This window comes from Myxine glutinosa, chromosome 7, assembly GCF_964187855.1.
Source record: "Myxine glutinosa chromosome 7, kmMyxGlut1.1, whole genome shotgun sequence".
Lineage (NCBI taxonomy): Eukaryota > Metazoa > Chordata > Myxini > Myxiniformes > Myxinidae > Myxine > Myxine glutinosa.
In genome coordinates, this window is record NC_136267.1 from 26,662,150 (window position 1) to 26,683,213 (window position 21,064).

Here is a 21,064-nt window from a genome sequence, read left to right on the forward strand (position 1 = left end):
AGGTGCCCCCTATCTCGCCGACGCACCATCAGGTAGTCAACGGTTGTCGTCGACCCACCTGACGTGCATGTAACAAGCCTATTGTCCTCTTTCTGGAACTGAGTATTACAAATCAACAAATCAGCTCCATCAGCAAACTCCAAAATCCCTCCACCTCCTCCACCTCCCACACCACATCCGTAACCCCCATGAACTCCCCCAAAACCATCCATACTCCTTCCCACATGTCCATTCAGGTCTCCTCCCACCACAACAACCTCCTCATCCTTCACGTTTTCCATCAGCTTCTCTATCGCACACCAGAACTTGTCCTTCCCCTCATCGCTTCGACCAACCTGCGGAGCATATCCCGAGATGACGTCCACCAAGAGCCCCCCAATCATCATTTTCACCATCATCAACCTATCACTCATTCCAGTCACACTCACCACACTGTCCACAAACTCCTCAGAAAACAGGACACCAACACCATTCACGCCCTCCGGGCACCCTTGCCACACAAACTTGTATCTCTGTCCCTGCCCACCCCCCACCACCCCCACACCACCTCCCCTCCATCTCGCCTCCCGCACACAACATATGTCCACTCCTCTTCCGACCAACACCCCCACCACCCCTCCCGATCTCCCCGTCACCGTCCCCACACTCCACGTCCCAAACCCCAGAAACCGATCTCCACTTCGGGCTGCACCCTGCCCATATGTACTTGTGATTGTCATGTTTCTCTTTTTGAGGCAATAACATATGAGGAGGATCCACTGCACCTTCGATCCACCTTCGATCCAGACCACTGCTGATAAAGTGGACATCATCTGTTTAACAGAATCCTTCCTCCCACAGGACGTCTGACTCCTTAGTGTCTCTCCCGGCTATTGTATCCTCAAATTTGATAGGCCTGAACCCTGCTCTGGCGGAAGAGATGCACTTTACATTAATAACTCAATTTCTCACTGCTCTCGTACTGATACTGCACCTCCCAACCCCCAGAAGTATCTTTGGCTGGGACTTTTCCTCCGCTACCACCTCTATAACCCCACCACCTAAAGTGGACGGAGGTTATGGTTTTACCCATTTTTGTCTGTCTGTTTGCCTGTGACAGGATATACTCAAAATGTCTTGGACGGATTCAACCGAAATTTGGTGGAGTGTGCAGCAAGGAGTAATCAATTTGATTTTGTTGAACTTCCGGATCCAGATACGAGGGTTTTAAAAAAAACTTTTAAAGTGATTCTTCAGCATTGAAAGGCCAAAAACGATATGCAAAAAAAGTGTGGACGAGTTATGACAACACTAGGTGGATGAGATGGTTAGGTGACAAGAACAAGCTGATTAGATTATGCGGTATTATATGTAGATCACTGCCAAAAAAAAATCTCAATTTAATCCATTTTAAATTCAGGCTGTAACACAACAAAATGTGAAAAACGTCAAGGGGTGTGAATACTTTCTGAAGGCACTGTGTGTGCTCTACCAAGTGATGTTTTAGTTAGTGGGGCGGCTTAGCCCAAATATTCAAAAGAATTGTGCATTTTGTGATACAAGCACCAAATTTGGCACAAATGTACATTAATATGTTGCGAACATTTTCAGATATTGGGCCACTTGAAATTCCGTAATTTTTGTTTTCAAATTTTTTCAAATTTCGTAATTTCAAATTTTTCGGGTGACACCGTCACAATTTCGGTCTTCGAGGCCGGCCGATAGGCAAAGTGTGACCGGAAGGGACGAGGTTCTCCTGACCACGTGGCCCTCGATCTGGGAAGCGAGAGGCGTTCCATTAGTGGATGCGCCCCTCACGCCCGACTTTTGGGCGGCCCCGGCAGGCCGTTTGTTTTGACGTTCCGTGACAGGCCCCGCACCCCCACCTCCGGGCCGACCGGAAGCTTGTGCTGAGTACATCATACCTGAACAGCTCAGTGAGGCAGAACACAGCAGTGCACACCAGGGTGACCCCTTCAGTGCATAAACCAATTAACCTGTCCACTGCAGGGCATATAGAAATGAAGTTATTTTCTGCATATAATAATAATATAAGTTCAGTTCTATATAACAATTTCTGTTATCACCACTACCACTACAACTACCACTACTACAAGCTTTGTCTGGAATTTTGTGGACTAACAGACAAACAGACATACAGACAAGCTGGGATCAAAACATTACCTCCTTCCACCATTGAGTGTAGAGGTAAACATCATGGAAATTATATCATGCCCTAGATTTAATTCATGCTTACCCGTGTATTTGCTTCACTGGTTCACAAGGTCTTTTGCATACATGTAATTCAGACTCTCGTCTTCATTGCTGACCACACAATGTTCGCAACATATTAATGTACATTTGTGCCAAATTTGGTGCTTGTATCACAAAATGCACAATTCTTTTGAATATTTGGGCTAAGCCGCCCCACTATATCGGCCGGCCTCGAAGACCGAAATTGTGACGGTGTCACCCGAAAAATTTGAAATTACGAAATTTGAAAAGATTTGAAAAAAAAAATTACGGAATTTCAAGTGGCCCAATATCTGAAAATGTTCGCAACATATTAATGTACATTTGTGCCAAATTTGGTGCTTGTATCACAAAATGCACAACAGGTTTGCTATGCTGCTACACTAAGTTGTATGTTTGTTGTTAGTTGTATGTCCTCCAAACAGTGACGCCTCTCTCTCTCTCTCTCTCTCTCTCTCTCTCTCTCTCTCTCTCTCTCTCTCTCTGTCTCTCTGTCTCTCTGTCTCTCTGTCTCTCTGTGTCTCTGTCTCTCACAACGTGGATTAACTTTTAACTACGAGTCCCAACTTTCTCCTCCTCATATGCAACCATTTCAATTATCAACCATGTAAATTGGCTAGGTGTTGGTACGTCTCTCATCAGCCATGGCACTTCAGCAAAACACTTCTGACTCCATGGGACCGACACAATATTAGGTCCAGATACCGACATCTTCATAATAGAGTAGGCCTTGAAGTATCGATAGACTGCAAAGTGTTCTTTCCCACTGGAAAGGCGAACGCAACCTGAACAATTGATATCACTGCAATACACAATGTTACGTGGTCCCCTCGGTGAATACCTGGTCAGTGACCCCCGGACCGTGAGAGGAACTTCGCCAGAAAGCTGTATTATATATGCGCTTTCGCCACGCAAGCCATATGAATTTCACCCAAGAGACAACTGACGTTCAAGGATATTTCAATGGTAAAGATACCAAACAATTTCAATGACACAACCATCAACAATATTTCAAGGACACAACCACGGAGATTTTCCCCGAGCAATCAACAATACATAATCATCACCAATTCCCAATTCACAATCAATTCCCTATGATTAAGATGGCCATCTTATACATGTGTGTCCCGGTGAGTACTCACACCCCCTTTCGGTCTCTGCTCCTCACAATGTCTCTGGGCCCCTCCTGACCAAGATACTGCTACTGGTCGACGTCTCCGCACTCGGGCGGTTGAACGAACCCCGGGCGGACGTGCTCCAAACGTGCCGTCTCGTACCGGGGACAGCTGCTGCAGCGCACACCTCCTTGCCAAGCCACGGGGCAAAACCCAGCGCTGTTTGCAACGCGCGCGAGGCTCAACGTGCGACCCGTACGCGTCCTTGTAGACGGGGCAAAACCAAGCGCGGTTTGCAACGCGTGCGCGGCCCAACGTGCGACCCGTACGCGTCCTTGTAGACGGGGCAAACTGTGCCGGCCGCTTGGTTCCGTGCACGAACTCACGGGGACTTGACGTGTCAAAAGGTAGTTACGCGTCCAGGTAACTCCTCTCGCCAGACGGGTTTCGGAACGCCGCTTTGTCCACGCCGCGCAAGGTCGCTTCCACCTTTTTTCGGAGCGGGGCGAGGAAGACGAAACCTCCTTCTTTTACCTCGTGTCTTTTTTTTCCTCCTTCCTCTTCGGTCACTTCCGTTTCCGGCCACTTCCGTTTCCGGCCACTTGTTCCGAAGGGCTCCTGACCCTCCAATCACAACAACCCTTAATATAATACACGCGGATAAGCAACCTGAATGGTAATTCACATACCTTCACATAAATATGTAACACTCCCCCCCTTCAAGAAAGAAAGTTTGAACCCAGCGAAAACTTTCTTTGCCGGCCAATTTGGAGAAACAAACCAGATAACTCAACCCCCCCCACATTATCAGTTCCCCCCGGGCACAGTTATCACTTAAAAATAAAGCAACCAAAATTTCACCACAACCCCTCCAGATTACTCCCTCTGGACTAAGTACCAAACAACGACATTGTCCCTGCCAAATCAAACTCCATCTCATGACCCTCTGACTTTGACCGTCAGTTTCTTGGGAATGAAGGTTAAGGGGTTGATCAAAAATCCAAAGTTAAGCAACTCGATAGCACTTCTTCCGGGAGGCCAAGCCGAGTATTCACTACATGGATGCCTTTAGGAACGCGGAGTTCACGGTTAGTCCGTGCAGGAAAGTTCTCTACATGGGCGCCTTGAGGAACGTGGAGTTCACGGTTAGTCCGTGCATGAAAGTTCACTACATGGACGCCTTTAGGAACGGCGTTCACGGTTAATTCGTGTAGGAATCTTGGCTCGGCGGCTCCGCCGCCTTCAGTGCTTCAACTTCTCAGAACTTCCCTAATAATTAGGGTGGGACCACTGGTCCCTGTAGTCCCATGAATAGCGGTCTCCTTCTCGGCCACCATTTTTCCAATCCTTCCTTCGGGAGCGGCCATAACTCAGGGAGCCTCCATAATAATATTGATTGCGGCCACCACCAAAACTACCGCCCAGTTGTCCTCTCCTGTAGACCTCTCGACGCCTACGAAATGCCTTCCCTACTGTTATGGTCCGACCCTCCAACTCCTTGCCATTCCAATTCTTCTCTGCCTCTCTGGCGTCTTTTGTGCTGGCAAACGTGACAAAGCCGAACCCTCTTGACTGTTGCGTTTCCCAGTCTCTTACCAACCGCACTTCCACCAGCGGCCCATATCTGTTGAAGACAGAGGTCAGAACTTCTTCCTCTGTTTTGAAGTTCAGTCCCCCTACAAATAACTTGGCCCTTTTGTCGCCATCCCGAGCTGGTGTGGCGTTATTTTCCCTGCTGGGCTCTTTACCAACCCTCAGGTTACCATAAACTTGACCCCCGGCCAAATCATTCCCGATAACCACAGATACACCCTCTACAGGAAGCGTGGCTTGTAAACCGACGGTGACCGGTCCTGACACCAAATCGGACTCCAAATGGATGACATGAAGGGGAGCACTAACACCGCCCCCGATCCCCTGTAAACGAACACTATCCCCCGTTGCCGTCTCCTCGGACCATGGCAAAATGCCTTCAAGCATTAAAGATTGATGTGCCCCTGTGTCCCTCAATATCCTAACCGGTTTCCGGTTAGTCGAGGCTCCATCCCGTGACACAAACCCCTCTGAAATAAATGGTTGGTAACCCTTTTGATGGCGATTTCTCACAATGGCCATTGCGTTTGGAGTCGTAGTAGTCGGACTCCGCTCTGGGTCTTCGCTTTTCAGGCGGTAACAACTGGACATCAAGTGTCCAGGTTTCTTGCAAAAAGCGCAAGTAGGCCCGGAGGAAAAACTCGTGGTCTGCCTCGGGCCCCCCGAACTATAAGTTTGTCTTGGGCCCTCATCCCTCCGCTTTCGAACAGGTGGGGTATCATAGTTGTCCCCATAATCATCTCGAGGCCGCCGCCATGTATGGTCGTTCTCCGCACCTGCTGTTCCCCACCTCCCCTGCGGAGATCTAGGCGAGGAGTTAGGTTCGTGGACCCCTATTCGGTGGGTTAAGGCATAATCATCTGCCATGGTGGCTGCGTCCCACAACTTTGGTACCTTCTTTTCCTGCAGGTACACTTTGATGTCCTCGTGGACACACTGCTGGAATTCCTCCACCAGGATCAAGTCCCGCAATGTCTCGAAGTCTTTCCCGACTCCTTTTGACTCACACCACCGATCAAACATGTTTTCTTTCACTCTGGCAAACTCCACATGGGTCTCACTCTCCTTTCCTCTGCTTGTGCTTTCCTTTCTTCTTCTGCTCTTTCCTTTTCTGCTTTCCTTTCTTCTTCTTTAATCCGTTCCTGGCTCCGTAACTGCAACTCCAGTTTCCGGAGCTCAACGTCTTCTGGTTCTTCGGGTAGCCACTCCCAGGCTAACTCGTCCCATGTTCCTAATCCCACCATAGATTGTATCACCGTGGCCTGCAACTCTGCCTTCCTCAAATTAGTTCGGACCTCCAAGTTAAAATGTTTGGCCAATTTCAAGAGGTCCGACTTTAGCAACGCTCGGAACTGTGCCTCACTCGGTGTTACCCCAAAGTTCTGTGCCACAAACGCCATGGTGCCTATCGTTAACACCTGTTAACCTTCACCCAAGATTTTACCCCAATTTCTCAAAAAAAAAATTTACCAATTAATAATTAATTAATAAATTCTAATTAATAAAAATTATTATTTTATTACTTTATACAATTTTAAATCCCGGACGTAGACCCAATTGCGAAACCGCAAATCGTAATTTGGACGAGCCCCCAATTCTGTTACGTGGTCCCCTCGGTGAATACCTGGTCTCAGTGACCCCCGGACCGTGAGAGGAACTTCGCCAGAAAGCTGTATTATATATGCGCTTTCGCCACGCAAGCCATATGAATTTCACCCAAGAGACAACTGACGTTCAAGGATATTTCAATGGTAAAGATACCAAACAATTTCAATGACACAACCATCAACAATATTTCAAGGACACAACCACGGAGATTTTCCCCGAGCAATCAACAATACATAATCATCACCAATTCCCAATTCACAATCAATTCCCTATGATTAAGATGGCCATCTTATACATGTGTGTCCCGGTGAGTACTCACACCCCCTTTCGGTCTCTGCTCCTCACAATGTCTCTGGGCCCCTCCTGACCAAGATACTGCTACTGGTCGACGTCTCCGCACTCGGGCGGTTGAACGAACCCCGGGCGGACGTGCTCCAAACGTGCCGTCTCGTACCGGGGACAGCTGCTGCAGCGCACACCTCCTTGCCAAGCCACGGGGCAAAACCCAGTGCTGTTTGCAACGCGCGCGAGGCTCAACGTGCGACCCGTACGCGTCCTTGTAGACGGGGCAAAACCAAGCGCGGTTTGCAACGCGCGCGCGGCCCAACGTGCGACCCGTACGCATCCTTGTAGACGGGGCAAACTGTGCCGGCCGCTTGGTTCCGTGCACGAACTCACGGGGACTTGACGTGTCAAAAGGTAGTTACGCGTCCAGGTAACTCCTCTCGCCAGACGGGTTTCGGAACGCCGCTTTGTCCACGCCGCGCAAGGTCGCTTCCACCTTTTTTCGGAGCGGGGCGAGGAAGACGAAACCTCCTTCTTTTACCTCGTGTCTTTTTTTTTCCTCCTTCCTCTTCGGTCACTTCCGTTTCCGGCCACTTCCGTTTCCGGCCACTTGTTCCGAAGGGCTCCTGACCCTCCAATCACAACAACCCTTAATATAATACACACGGATAAGCAACCTGAATGGTAATTCACATACCTTCACATAAATATGTAACAACAATCATTTTGGTGACCCAGCATCCGAAGCTTTGTTAGGACTGCATTGCTTGACTGGTTGTGACTCCTATGGGAAAAGGAAGACAAAGGCACTCAAGTTGATGCTGTCTGAGGAGAACTGTCACATGTCGAAATACTTGGGCCAATCCTTTGATGTGTCCCCACAATTGAATCAATAACTTGAACAGTTTGTATGCAGTCTTTACACTGGTAGGTATTGGGATGGATGATGTCACTGTGCTAAGGTACAACATGTTCAGGATGAACTGTAAATTTGAAAGCTCGCTGGCACCAAATCAAGACTCGCTTAAGCAGCACATGGCACTGGCACAATGATATCATTGTGCACAATGATAACAAAAAGCACAAGACCTGCTGCTGTCACCGCAACAAAAGGTCAGCAAACTATTAAGCTGCAATTCACAGAAGAGCCATCTAGCATTTTGTGAACGTACTAAGCATGGCTGGAAGATGGAAGATAGACCAGCTGCCACCAGCTCCAGGCAATGTGATTACAGCAACCGAGTGTAAATGCAGAAAGGGTAAATGTAATACAAGACGGTGTGCGTGTGTTAAAAGGAAGATACCCTGCACAGATCTGTGCAAATGTCTGGAATGCAATAGTCAACAAGTGATTGAGGCAGACGAACCCACTGAGATCAAATAAAAGGCACAAAACAATTACGCACATCAGAAAAAAAACAATCATACTCGTATGTAATTACAATGAATGATGCAATGGCTTAGCAACATTCATATTTGGATTCGGTGCCCTCAAATACCCTTGACCGATCATTTTAATTGGGTTCCAAAGGATGTTCTGCGAAATATAGAAATAAGGCAAAAACAATAAAGAATATTGTACTACTTGAAATAGGTATTATTAAAAAGTAAAGTATGCAAAGTTAAGGCTTGGCAACATTCATATTTACATTCAGTACCGTCATGTACCCCAATTAAAGTATTTCCATATTGTTTCTGAGGATTTATTATTATTATTATTTTTGGTATACAGGATCGAGGTTCGTGTAAGAGATAACACATTCAACATGAAAACATAAACGGACACATAAAACATATAATAAAGGGAGGGGGAGAGAGAGGGAAGCACACAAGCACAACAGTAGAGAACAGGGACATCGGGAGATCTGTGGATGGGAGAGGGCTGGGGGAGTAGGGGTGGAGGGGTACACGGTATAAAGCAAATGAACACTACCAGGAATTTCAAGAATGAAGTCGGAGATTGAAAGAGGCGGATTTGGGGTGATTTAACGGAGGTAGAAATGATCAAGGTTTTGGAAGGGGCAAAATAAGAGATGGTGGTGAACAGCTGTTTTGAAGACCTGGAGGGAGGAGTGGGATTGAAGAGAGTGTGGGAGTTTGTTCCAGAGGTGGGAGAAAAGGGAAATGAAAGAGGGAAGGTGAGCAGAGGGTCTTGATTTTGGTAGTTTCACCAGAAGAGGGTTTCAGGCAGATGTTGTGCATCCTGAAGGAATATTTGGGGGACGGAGTTGGGAGAGCTATGCCGGAGAGGAGTCGGTAGAAGATAGAAAGACCACAAACCTGCCTGGGGTGAGCGAGTGAAAGGCCCTCAATCAGTTTCATCGTGGGAGATTCCAATGATTCTGAAAGCTTTGGTTTCAACCACATGAAGCCGAGCTAGGTGTGATGCAGGAGCGCCAGCCCAGAGGGGAGAGCAGTATTCCATTGAGCTGCAAGATGAAAGCTTTGTTTGTGGTGAGGAGCTCAGGTGTGCCAAGGAAGGACTTCAAACGATGGAGGATGCCCAGTCGGCGACTGGCTTTGGATGCCAGCTTGGAAATGTGGTTTTCCCAGGACAGATCTTGGCAGATAGTGAGATCCAAAAGACTGATGGACAGAACTTCTTCAAGAGGATTGTTGAGAAAGTAGATGGGAGGGTTGTCCAGTCGGTCTTTTCGGAGAGACATAGTAAGAGTGTGAGATTTGTCAGGATTGAAAGACATGTTCCACTTGTTTGACCAGTCTGTGATTTTGTCCAGGTCTGCAGAGAGTGAGGAGGCTGCAGACTGCCGATCTGAGGGATGAGGAATGTGGAGTCATCAGCATAGAGATAGAGAGGATTTTCCAGAGAGTCGGAGAGATCATTGGTGAAGACCAGAAAAAGCACAGGGCCCAGAACACTGCCTTGGGGAACTCCAGCCTGAACAGGAAGGGGAGATGAGAGAATTCCATTCCGAGCCAGACGTTGACCGACCGGAGAGGAAGCCATGTCATAAGGATATTCCACAAGCCATGTCATAATGATATACCATGGATGCCATAAGGATATTCCACACAATTGAAAAAAATTAGGCTCACTCAAACTCCTTTGACTCGCAATCAGCCATGCTTCTTCTTCATGTTATTGTATACTAGCAGAAGTACCCGGCATTGCCGGGCGGGGGAGGGGAGGACGAGGGGAGGGGAACGGGGGGGGCGGGAGCGAGCCCCTTGGCAAAGCGAGCGATTTTATTTTTCATAGCGTCATATCGTTCATAGCGTCATAGCGATTTTTTTTTTCATAGCGTCATAGCGTCATAACGTTCATAGCGTCTTAGCGTTTCATAGCGTCATAGCGATTTTTTTTTTCATAGCGTTCATATCGTTCATAGCGTCATAGCGTTGATAGCGTCATAGCGTCATCACGTGATCGCTCTGAGCGAATCAGCGCCCACCTGCTCTGATTCCGTTGATTCCGTGCGCTGAAATGCGCTGAGGTAAATATGAATAAAAAATATGGATCGTCAAATATTTTGAGTTCGGCCATGTTCGTCCCAGGCTCAATGGCCATGTCTATGCCAAATATCAAGCACATAAGCCTCTCCGTTTAGGAGTCTATCGGTAACATTACACATGCACGCACACACACACACACACACACACACACACACACACACACACACACACACACACACACACACACACACACACACACACACACACACACACACACATACGTACACACACACACGTGTTCATCTCTATTTTGAGTTTGCTTTCAGCCTCCATTACCTCTGGATGGATTCTCCTCATTAGCTTTAGGTTTCGATTTGCCTTTATAAATTGCCGTGTTTGTCCCATTTGTTTACTCAATTGCTCCCTTTGTGCCTCCAGCCTCCGTTTCCATGGTCGTTCCTCACCATCATATTTTATTCAGTATCTACAAATCTCCATTGTTCTTGGGAAGATTTGGTTGCCTTTTCCATCTGCTAGCATTCTCAGCTCACCGTTATATATCCCGAAACATTTGATAAGCTAGGCCATTGTGTATGTCAATACCAGGGGTGAATTTTATATTCCTGCCCTGATCCACAGGGGGCACTGCCCCAGCAACATAGCTGCTCCTCAAAAGTGATGCAAACCAGCAGCCAGGTGCTGTATATTTATTATGGTGCCCAAGCTTCCAACAACCTAACTATGGATTGCCAGATGTGTGTTCAACGTATGCAAATATTAAATCATTGCTGGCCTCATTTTGTTTGTGCTTGCAGTTACCGCAAGCTGGCATTGAAATGGCATCCAGACAAGAATCCTGAAAACAAGGAGCTTGCCGAGAGCAAATTCAAGGAATTGGCACAAGCTTACGAAATACTCTCTGACAGTGAGTTGTGTTTTTACCATTTAAAATAAATAAATAAATATAATTGGTAGACTTGATGACCTGGAGCTTTTTTTTTTTTTTTTTTTTTTGGGGATACAAGATCGAGGCTCGTGAAAGAGCTAACATTAATCACACGAAAAGTCAAACCGACACATAAAACACAAAATAAGAGGAGCGGTAGACAATATGGGGAGAGAGGAGGAAGGACACAAACACAACATTTGAGAGCAGGGACATCGAGAGAACTGTGGGAGGGAGAGGGCTTGGGGGGAGGTGGGAGAGGTATAAAACACATGGACACTGCAAGGACTTCCAGGAAAGAAGTTGGAATTTCGAAATAGTGTATCTGGGGTGAATTAGCGGGGGGTAGAAAAGATCAAGGTTTTGGATGGGGGAAGATAAGAGATGGTGGTGTTTATGGAGAGAGCGACCACTGACATGTTTTTGTGGAGTGCGGTATATTGAAAACGATCTTCAGTCATTTCACAAAGCAATCTACAACATTCATTAATTCCAGTTTGTTTTTGCATGGCACGTTATATGACGATGGAAATTATAATTGGGACCAGGTATAAAGTTCTTAATAATTTGATTTTCTTTCTAATTCTCTGTGCTGTTCAGAAGCCAAACGAGAAGCATATGACCATTATGGGAAGAATGGTCCAAAGGAGAGGGCCGGTGAGTTCAATGCGTCATTGTATCCAGTCGTCAAGTTGTCACTTTCTCTTTGCATACAAAAAAGAGCATTCAAACACACGGTTTATGCTGCACATTTCACTTTTTTCTGGGTATTGGCCAAAGTTGGGATGACGTATGAAACAATATTTTCAGATGTAAGAGTGCAGCTGCTTCCTCTGACCATCTTAAAAAAAAAAAAAAATGCTGATGCATCACGTAGTCGTCCATTTTCTCTCATTTAAACCGTAATATATGGATTTGATTGACTGAAATATGGTTTTGTTCATTCCTTTTCCTTGTTCCCTTCCGTGGCAGTTCTTCCTGCAAAGCACCTCAAAACATTTTGTGAAAAGTGCTCGAGATTAACTATCATTATTTTTATTATCATTCACTTGCAGCTTCCTGATTTGGATTTACAATTGTTGTGATCCTTGTTAGGAAATGCTTATACTGCTGAAATGAGTTTTTATCATGGCTCACCAAACCATTCGGTCAAATAAATGGCAATTTTTTTTGGTCTAGGAAGTGTAACTGCACCTGTGCAGGTTACATCCCTCATGTTTATTCCAAGAATAATGTATTTCTTCTCTCGTATTTGCGTTCCGCACTGTCGTCTGTTTAATGAAAGCTTTCTTCTTCAGGGCGGAGGCGTAGAGGAGATGCCAGTTACCAAATGGGAGACTTTTCATACCGCAGAGCTGAGGAAATTTTCAAACAGTTCTTTGGTGGAAGGGATCCATTTGCGGAATTATTTGGTGAGTTTATATGTCGTAGGTATTGATGAGTCTATTCTTTCGAACACACCCGACAAGGATGCGGCGCTGCTTTGATTTTTTTTTTTGCAAGCCTTGTTCTTTCTTTTTCAGATGAAGCTTTTGATCTCGGAGGAAAGCGGTCTGGGAGGCGGAAGATTGAAAAGCACAGACGAGCAGAAAAGGAAGATTTCTTTTCTACATTTACTGGCCTTCCTTTGAATGCAGGCGAGGCTTGTTCGGTGAACACAATGGCTTATCCATTGCTTTTGCCCTGACAATACGCCTTCTCGCTGAAGCCCTTTTCCCAGACTGCTGCAAGCTTTCACCTCTGAGTTGGACTCTCGGCTTTTAACAGACAAAAGCCAATGCCAGCAGCAGGCACTTCAGCTAAAAAGGAGCCCAGTCCATTGACGTGCAGGGAACTGGTTGAATTATTACTGATGCATTTCTAAGACTTCAGAGATCAGTGGCACCCTCTTTGATAAAACTCTCAAAGATTTCCTTAAACCACGTGGCAAATATGGCAAACTCAGGAATCTTACCGGCATTATTTAAAAAAAAAAAAAAAAAACACCTTTAGAGGCCATTTTTCCCCGCAAAGCGGGGGTTGGCCTTTTTCGGGAACCGTGGTTGTTGTTTTTCGGTCCCCTTTTTGAAGCAATGTTTTACGGCCGGATGCCCTTCCTGACGCCAACCCTTTTTGCCGCCTTTAACGACAAACAGGGAATTACCAGTGAACTGGTACTCAATTAGCCGACCACGGAAGGATGAACAGGCTGAGTCAACCCCCCTGGCGTTAATTCAGCAATCGACCGGGATTTGAACCCAGGATCCTTGGATCCTAAGCCGGCACCCTAGCCGCTAGCCCAACACCAGGGTTCCTGGCATTATGTTAACCGGCAACACCGGCATTATGTTAAAAAAAAATCATTTAAAAATCTGAATCCTTCCTAATGATAAATATTTTGTCCAAATAATGAGTCACAGCCAATTTACATGTTGCTTTTACTCAGTAATCCTAGGACTAGCAATAAAAACCACTTTGATATAATCTTCCATTCAATGGGTCTTGAATTATCGACCCACCTTTTGGCACGCGTTTCAAACTACTAATGAAAAATCCCTTCATATGCTTGGGAAACGTATGTACATATATTTTCACATGTTTGGAGAATACAATACAAAAGTAAATTATATATCTTTCCATACCTACCATCAAGACAATATTCATCTCTACACAATATTAAAATTTAATCATATGGGCTACAGAGATTGCGGCAACTATCTGCAGCTTGTATGACATATCATTATCTCGCTTTTTATGAATCATATTGCATGCCATTACATTGGTGAGCAGGAGTTTAAAATTGCTTCTGGAGTAAGAAATCCGTTTCATCTGCAATGCACAATTTAGGTAAGCTCCTTTTGCTCCTTTTGGGGTAATCAAAATTCATATATTGCATGGGTTGATATATATCTAAAGTTTAATTGGTACATATTATATTTGCCCAGAGGTGGAGAAATATATTTAAGGAGGTGGAGTATTGGGGAGAGAAGAGAGACGGTATGGAGTTGTTGAGGAGTGGGAATGAGGGAAGGAGGTTGGGAGTAGATATGGTTAAGGAGGAGTGAGATTAGGGATGAATGAAGTGTATTAAAATAATGGGCAGGGTGATGGGGGTAGGGGTGATGTGGGTTGTGTGTTGTGTCACAATGTTTGCCTTTTTTATATATATACCAAGTCGAGGCTCGTGTAAGAGCTAACACAGAACATATAATAAAGGGAGGGGGAGATAGAGGGAAGCACAACAACAGTAGAGAACCGGGACATCGGGAAATCTATGGAAGGGAGAGGGCTGGGGTGGGGTATATGGGATAAACAAGATGGACCCCACTAAGACTTTCACATCAATAATAATGACATTCTTGCACATATGTAGATAGTTTATTGGTGTTTCTGCAAAATATATTCGCATCGCACCAAATGAAAGCCGGTGCATTTATTGTACGATTTCAGTGGTTTTTTTGGGGGGGGGGTTTGTGTACAAGATTGAGGCTACCAGGAATTTCAGGAATGAAGTCGGAGATTGAAAGAGGTGGATTTGGGGTGAATTAACGGGGGTAGAAAAGATCAAGGTTTTGGATGGGGGAAGATGAGAGATGGTGGTGAACAGCTGTTTTAAAGACCTGGAGGGAGGAGAGGGATTGAAGAGAGTGAGGGAGTTTCTTCCAGAGGCGGAAGAAAAGAGGAATGAAAGAGTGAAGGTGAATAGAGCGTCTTGATTTTTGGCAGTTTCACCAGTCTTGATTTTGGCAGTTGAGAGTCCTGATTGCATTAAAGGAACAAAAAGGGTTAATTTTGAACTTCCTACTCCTTTCTTCTCCAAACTCTACCTCATACTGTTTGTCTATCGTAGCTCCCTTTTCTCTCCAATCCTATTTCTTTGTTTATTTCTCAACTTTTAATTTCTCAATTTATCACCCGCATAACTACCCTGTTTGAGGTGGCCACTTATCAAATTGAAATAAATAGTCTCGTCGGACATAGACCTGAGACAAATGCAACTTTCTCATCGGTTATAGACCAGGAATTATTGTAATGAAGCAAAGTGGTGAACCATGTGCACTATTCATCCCCAAAAATTAGAATTTGGCCGAGGTACAAAATTGTTGCAAAATTGCTTTCATACTGTCAGTCAAAAGGCCTGACTAACGTCACCCATCTTGCCAGGGTTTTGTACAATCCCTGAATATCGCCGAGCTTACATAAGCCTGGTGTTGGCTTAGCGGTTAGGGTGCAGGCTTGGGATCCTAGGATCCTGGGTTTGAATCCCGGTCGATTGCTGAATTAACGCCAGGGGGGTTGACTCAGCCTGTCATCCTTCCGAGGTCGGCAAATTGAGTACCTGTTCACTGGTAATTCCCTGTGTGTCGCAAGAGGCGACTAACAGGGTTGGCGGCAGGAAGGGCATCCGGCTGTAAAACATTGCTCCAAAAAGGGGACCACGATGCCTGGAAAAGGCCAAAAATGGCCTCTAAAGGTGGTTCTTCCTGAAGATCGACGAGCTTACCAAATTCATGTTGTGTTCAGAATTTACTATTTCTGCATTCAATGTAATCAGTTACGATAAATCTTCCGAATTTGGCGGTTGGCCCGGGTGGGGCATGAAGGCAAAAGGTGGGAAATTAGAAGAAAAAAAAAATACACAAAACGAACCACGTAACAATGTCCATAAGCGTCATGGATACTAGTGGCATTCTCCAATGAATGGCCACTGGACATGAACATACACCCAGCACAGCAAAGCGAGATGCCCACACACTTACCGTGTAATTGGTTCACGAGTTATCAAGTGACCACTATATTCGTCATGTGTGTCTGTCTGTGTGTGTGTGTGTGTGTGTGTGTGTGTGTGTGTGTGTGTGTGTGTGTGTGTGTGTGTGTGTGTGTGTGTGTGTGTGTGTGTGTGTGTGTGTGTGTGTGTGTGTGTGTGTCCGCAGCATAACTACCCGATGATATCATCCGATCTTGATGAAACTTGGGTGGGAGATTGATATCATGATCTAGTTGTGTCCTGCCGAGAGTGGGCGTATTGCGCCCATTGTGGGCGGAGCCACGCCCGAAAAAGAGGTCTTTTTAGTGGGTAATCGAGTTCAAGCTACATCTTCTCCGAGGGGTTTGGTGGAATCTGACAGGGGTTTCGATATTTGGTTAGGCCAATGTCATGTGTCTAGCCCCACGGAGCTCGATTTTTCATTTTTATTTATTAATTTATTTATTTCATTTTTCACCGAATTTTCGGTATTGTGTAGCTAATTAACCTCATAATTGATTATACATTATTTTCTATCTCATTTCAAGGTCAGTAACCTTCGTTTTGACATTTCCGGGCCTGGCCTGTCTGGGCCTGTTTCAGTTATAGTCCGTCCTTTGTCATTGAATACCGCTCGCTCGTGAACCATCGTCGTCTCCTGACTTGTATCAATTAAATTGGTTTGTTATTTAGCGCTTTCATTTCAGAATAAAATGTCAAAGGGCTTTACAGTGCAATAAAACATAATAATCAGACTGTGGTAAATTTACTTACCAATTCCGGCCTTCATATCATTTACAGGTACTATTTGTTGGGTCTTGTAACTACAACAAGCTTGGGATAAAATCTTTCCCCGAAAGTGAAGGGGTTTCCCGGGATCATATTTGTGGTTATAACCGATTTGCGTTTAATTTATTTTATTTTCAGAGGCCTCCACTAAATTTATTTACTAATTTAATTATTGTGTGCAGTTAATTGAGTACCAACTTAGTTATTTAAATTACTTTAACTAGGGCATGCCCGTACTATATATATATCTAAAATAATATCCCCCCCCTCTATTTACATGAAATGGTTTGGTCCATTCGCAAAGCCAAAGCGAACGGCTTGCGAGTACGGTGACAATCCCCCCCCCTCTATTTACATGAAATGGTTTGGTCCATTCGCAAAGCCAAAGTGAACGGCTTGCGAGTACGGTGACAATCCCCCCCCTCTATTTACATGAAATGGTTTGGTCCATTCGCAAAGCCAAAGCGAACGGCTTGTGGAGTTTGTTAAATAAATCGCCATAGCTCGGTAACTACTTCTCCGATTAATATGAAACCTTGAAAAGGCACATCCTCGGGTCCCCAGTAATATACCTGGCAAGTTTCATGTATATCGGACCCGTGGTTGTCGAGAAACAGTGGTCACAGACACACAGACACACACACATACACACACACATACACACACACATACACACAGAGATTACTGGAATTATAGATAGATGTTACTTTAATGACTCTCAATGCTATAGCGTAGACAGTGTCCCACTCGCCACCAACCGTGCAATGTTGAACATTTTGGTTTCATCCTTAGAATCCAAAAACACCATTTTGGAATTAAAAAGCCTGTTTTTATTTTTTTTGAAAAAATGTCCTATTTTGCTTGTTTAATCCTCACCCTCCTTTGATCCTTCAAGGGTTCCAGTTCAGCTCCTTTGAAAACATTCTGAGTGACGGTGGGTTTGCTTCATTTGGACCAGGAATTACAAAATTCAAAACGGTCACGACGACCACCAAGCTGGTTAATGGCAAGAAGGTGACGACCCGTCGGTAAGTGGCTGCTCACCAAGATGAGTGAATTTGAAGATCTAATCACATCATTGTGTCCAGAACTAAAACAATGGCATATTATGTTTCTGTTATGGTCATGAAATCTCTTTCATTACCGGCAGATCTTTTCTTCTTATAACTAGTTAGTATTCCCATATAACTAAAGAGCTCCTGATACTGTGATCATTGGTTCAAATCCAAATGTTGACGACTTGGTACTACAAGATGTTGCAGAGTACACTTACCAAGTAGCTGACTAGTCTAGGTACGATTGTCGACATGATTACAAACCGTTGGAATGGTGCTTTGCAGATAGGGTGGAACAATACAAAGCATGCTGTTCCCTAGTGGATGTTAAGCCGGGGATCTGTCTGATGGCATTCGCTTGTGGATGGTAAATAACCAAAGGTGTCTTCAATGAAGAGTGGGCGAGCTATTGCCAGCACCCTGGCTCCTGAAACGTCGGATCCCTGCTCATCCCTTATTTACCAACCGATTTCTCTGAAACCCGATACATCCCTTCTACTCTATTATTGTCCAAAGGATCTTGGATGTTTTCGATTTCCGATCGGGGGGTTCCCAGAAGTGCTCCCCCACCCCCAAATCAGATGTAGTCTGAACTACAACTCCAAGACATGACCGTCAGCCCACTCAGGGCTATTTTTTTTAATAGGTGAAGGGCAAATCTTTATCATATTTGTCCTTGGGTTTTTTTTATTGTCATGGCAAATGCTGGTCGAATTGTGAACTGACAACATATAGTCAGGTTCACTATGTTTTTTCGTTCAAAATTTTGGTAGATTAGCAAAACTATACATTTTTGAAATATTCAGAGCATGAGGAATTCCAAAAATAAATGTTTACATTTGCGTAGACACCTTTGCGAAAATGACACTCAGGACAGTGATGAAGATCTGTAAAAGCATATTCCTAAACGGTATAGACCTCGTAGATCCTGTGTATAGGACTTATAGTTCAATCTGATACGACCTATAACTTCCTATAACAACCTATAACTTCCTATAACAACCTATAACTTCAAAGGACTTGCAATATCATGTATTATGTAATACAGTTATATTGAAGGAGTCCGGGCTCCAGCATGATATGGACAAAAGGATGGCAAGGCACAAACTCGTCCGAGAAGATATTTATTCGTAAAACCAACTCGGGAACACTGAAACTCTGAAAAGCCCGTTTATCGGGCTGCCTTATAAAGCACAACCAGAAACCGAAACCAAAACCGAAAGCCACGCCTCAGGCGAGGCGTGCTTCGGTGGTCACGTGGTCACGTGATCAACAGGTGTAGCTGATTATACACGCACGCGCGGCACGCTTTGGTGGTCACGTGACCAGCCACTCTGGCGCCGTGGTTCCCCGCCGGTGACGTCACCGGCTGGAGCAAGGAGATTCTGATGCAGGTCTCGCTTGGGGGACCCATGGGTCGCTACACACGCCCCCCCCAGAATTGACTTGATCCAGGAAGGTCAACCTGAGGGGGGTCCGGATGACCCGACCGAAACGACCCCTGGCCAGTCACGGGGGGGGGGGGGGGTCCGGTGTGGTGGCGGGTGGTCGGACGGGGGGTGCAGGCAGGGGGGGGGGGTCCGGTGTGGTGGCGGTGGTCGGACGGGGGGTGCAGGACGGGGGGCGGCCGAGGGGCCGGGCAAGTCCTCGGAGGAGGCTGCCGAAGTTCCTCGCGGGCCTCCCGAGGTTGCAGTTCGCGGGTGCAGTGCCGAGAAGGCTCGAGCGGTGCACGCGAAAAGCGGGTGAGCCAACCGAGGGGCTGGTCAAGGCCTCGGGGGAGGCTGGCGAGGTTCCTCGCGGGCCTCCCGAAGATGCGGGGCTGGTCAAGGCCTCGGGGATGCAGTGGACGGGGGGCGGCCGAGGGGCCGGGCAAGTCCTCGGGGGAGGCTGCCGAGGTTCCTCGCGGACCTCCCGAGGTTGCAGTTCGTGGGTGCAGTGCCGAGAAGGCTCGAGCGGTGCACGCGAAAAGCGGGTGAGCCAACCGAGGGGCTGGTCAAGGCCTCGGGGGAGGCTACCGAGGTTCCTTGCGGGCCTCCCGAGGATGCAGGGTCGGAGAGGTAGTTGCGGTTGTAGTTGTAGGTGCGCGAGGGTGACGAAGCGGCCGTGCTGCGAACGTCAGTGCGCGCGAAAGTGACGAAGCAGCCGTGCCTTCGGAGGGTCTTGGAATAGGTTCACCCCTCCGGTCGTAGAGGAGGAGCCGAGCGCGGTGCGCGAACCTCAGTCATGGCCGTCGTCGTTACCGAAACTCCGGCATGTCGAAGCCGCGTTCGAAACTGCGCCCGAAGCCGTGTGGGAGAAGCCGGCGTCACCAGCCGAGGTGGCTTCCCTGGCTAGGGCGTGCTTGCCGTGTCCATTCGCAGCCCCTGCATCCGTGCGGGGGCAGTCGGGGTTGCGTGTTCAAATCACGTCGGGGTCACCAGTGAAGGAGTCCGGGCTCCAGCATGATACGGACAAAAGGATGGCAAGGCACAAACTCGTCCGAGAAGATATTTATTCGTAAAACCAACTCGGGAACACTGAAACTCTGAAAAGCCCGTTTATCGGGCTGCCTTATAAAGCACAACCAGAAACCGAAACCGAAACCGAAAGCCACGCCTCTCAGGCGAGGCGTGCTTCGGTGGTCACGTGATCAACAGGTGTAGCTGATTATACCCGCACGCGCGGCACGCTTTGGTGGTCACATGACCAGCCACTCTGGCGCCGTGGTTCCCCGCCGGTGACGTCACCGGCTGGAGCAAGGAGATTCTGATGCAGGTCTCGCTTGGGGGACCCATGGGTCGCTACAATATCACAAATATAAAGACAATGGTTTTCAATTACCTTTGTTTGTTTGTTTTTCTATAATCCTGAGCACTATTTTGAGGCCTTTATTGGATTCCTTGACCCAGAAAACATAGGATTAGCATATTTAATTAAGTCTCTAGGTTGACTAGAAGCCGAGATCGCGCAAAAGATGTATTTTATGGCGGCCATTTTCAAAATCCAAAATGGCGGCCATGCAGGTGTCTGTGCAAATGCCAACATTGATTTTCAGATTCTCCATGTTCTGAAGATTCCAAAAATGTACAGGTTTGCTAATCCCAAAATTTTGAAAGAAATTATATTTGTTAACATAGTGAACCTGACTATCTTCATCACTGTCCTGAGTGTCATTTTCGCAAAGGTGTCTACGCAAATGTAAACATTAATTTTTGGATTCCTCATGCTCTGAATAGTCCAGAAATGTACAGGTTTGCTAATCTACCAAAATTTTGAACGAAATTATATTTGTTAACATAGTGAACCTGACTAATAGCCAAAT

General features: G+C 46.2%; 1 protein-coding gene across 1 annotated transcript in view; it reads left to right on the plus strand.

The window, feature by feature from the left end:
• Window positions 1–21,064, plus strand: part of DNAJB6 (DnaJ heat shock protein family (Hsp40) member B6) — an 89,793-nt gene that overhangs the window by 57,922 nt on the left and 10,807 nt on the right. Inside the window, exons 3-7 of the mRNA XM_068121337.2 lie at window positions 11,063–11,172; window positions 11,794–11,850; window positions 12,492–12,605; window positions 12,717–12,830; window positions 17,604–17,736. Of these exons, the coding sequence (XP_067977438.2) occupies window positions 11,063–11,172; window positions 11,794–11,850; window positions 12,492–12,605; window positions 12,717–12,830; window positions 17,604–17,736 (528 nt within the window). The remainder of the gene's footprint in view (window positions 1–11,062; window positions 11,173–11,793; window positions 11,851–12,491; window positions 12,606–12,716; window positions 12,831–17,603; window positions 17,737–21,064) is intronic.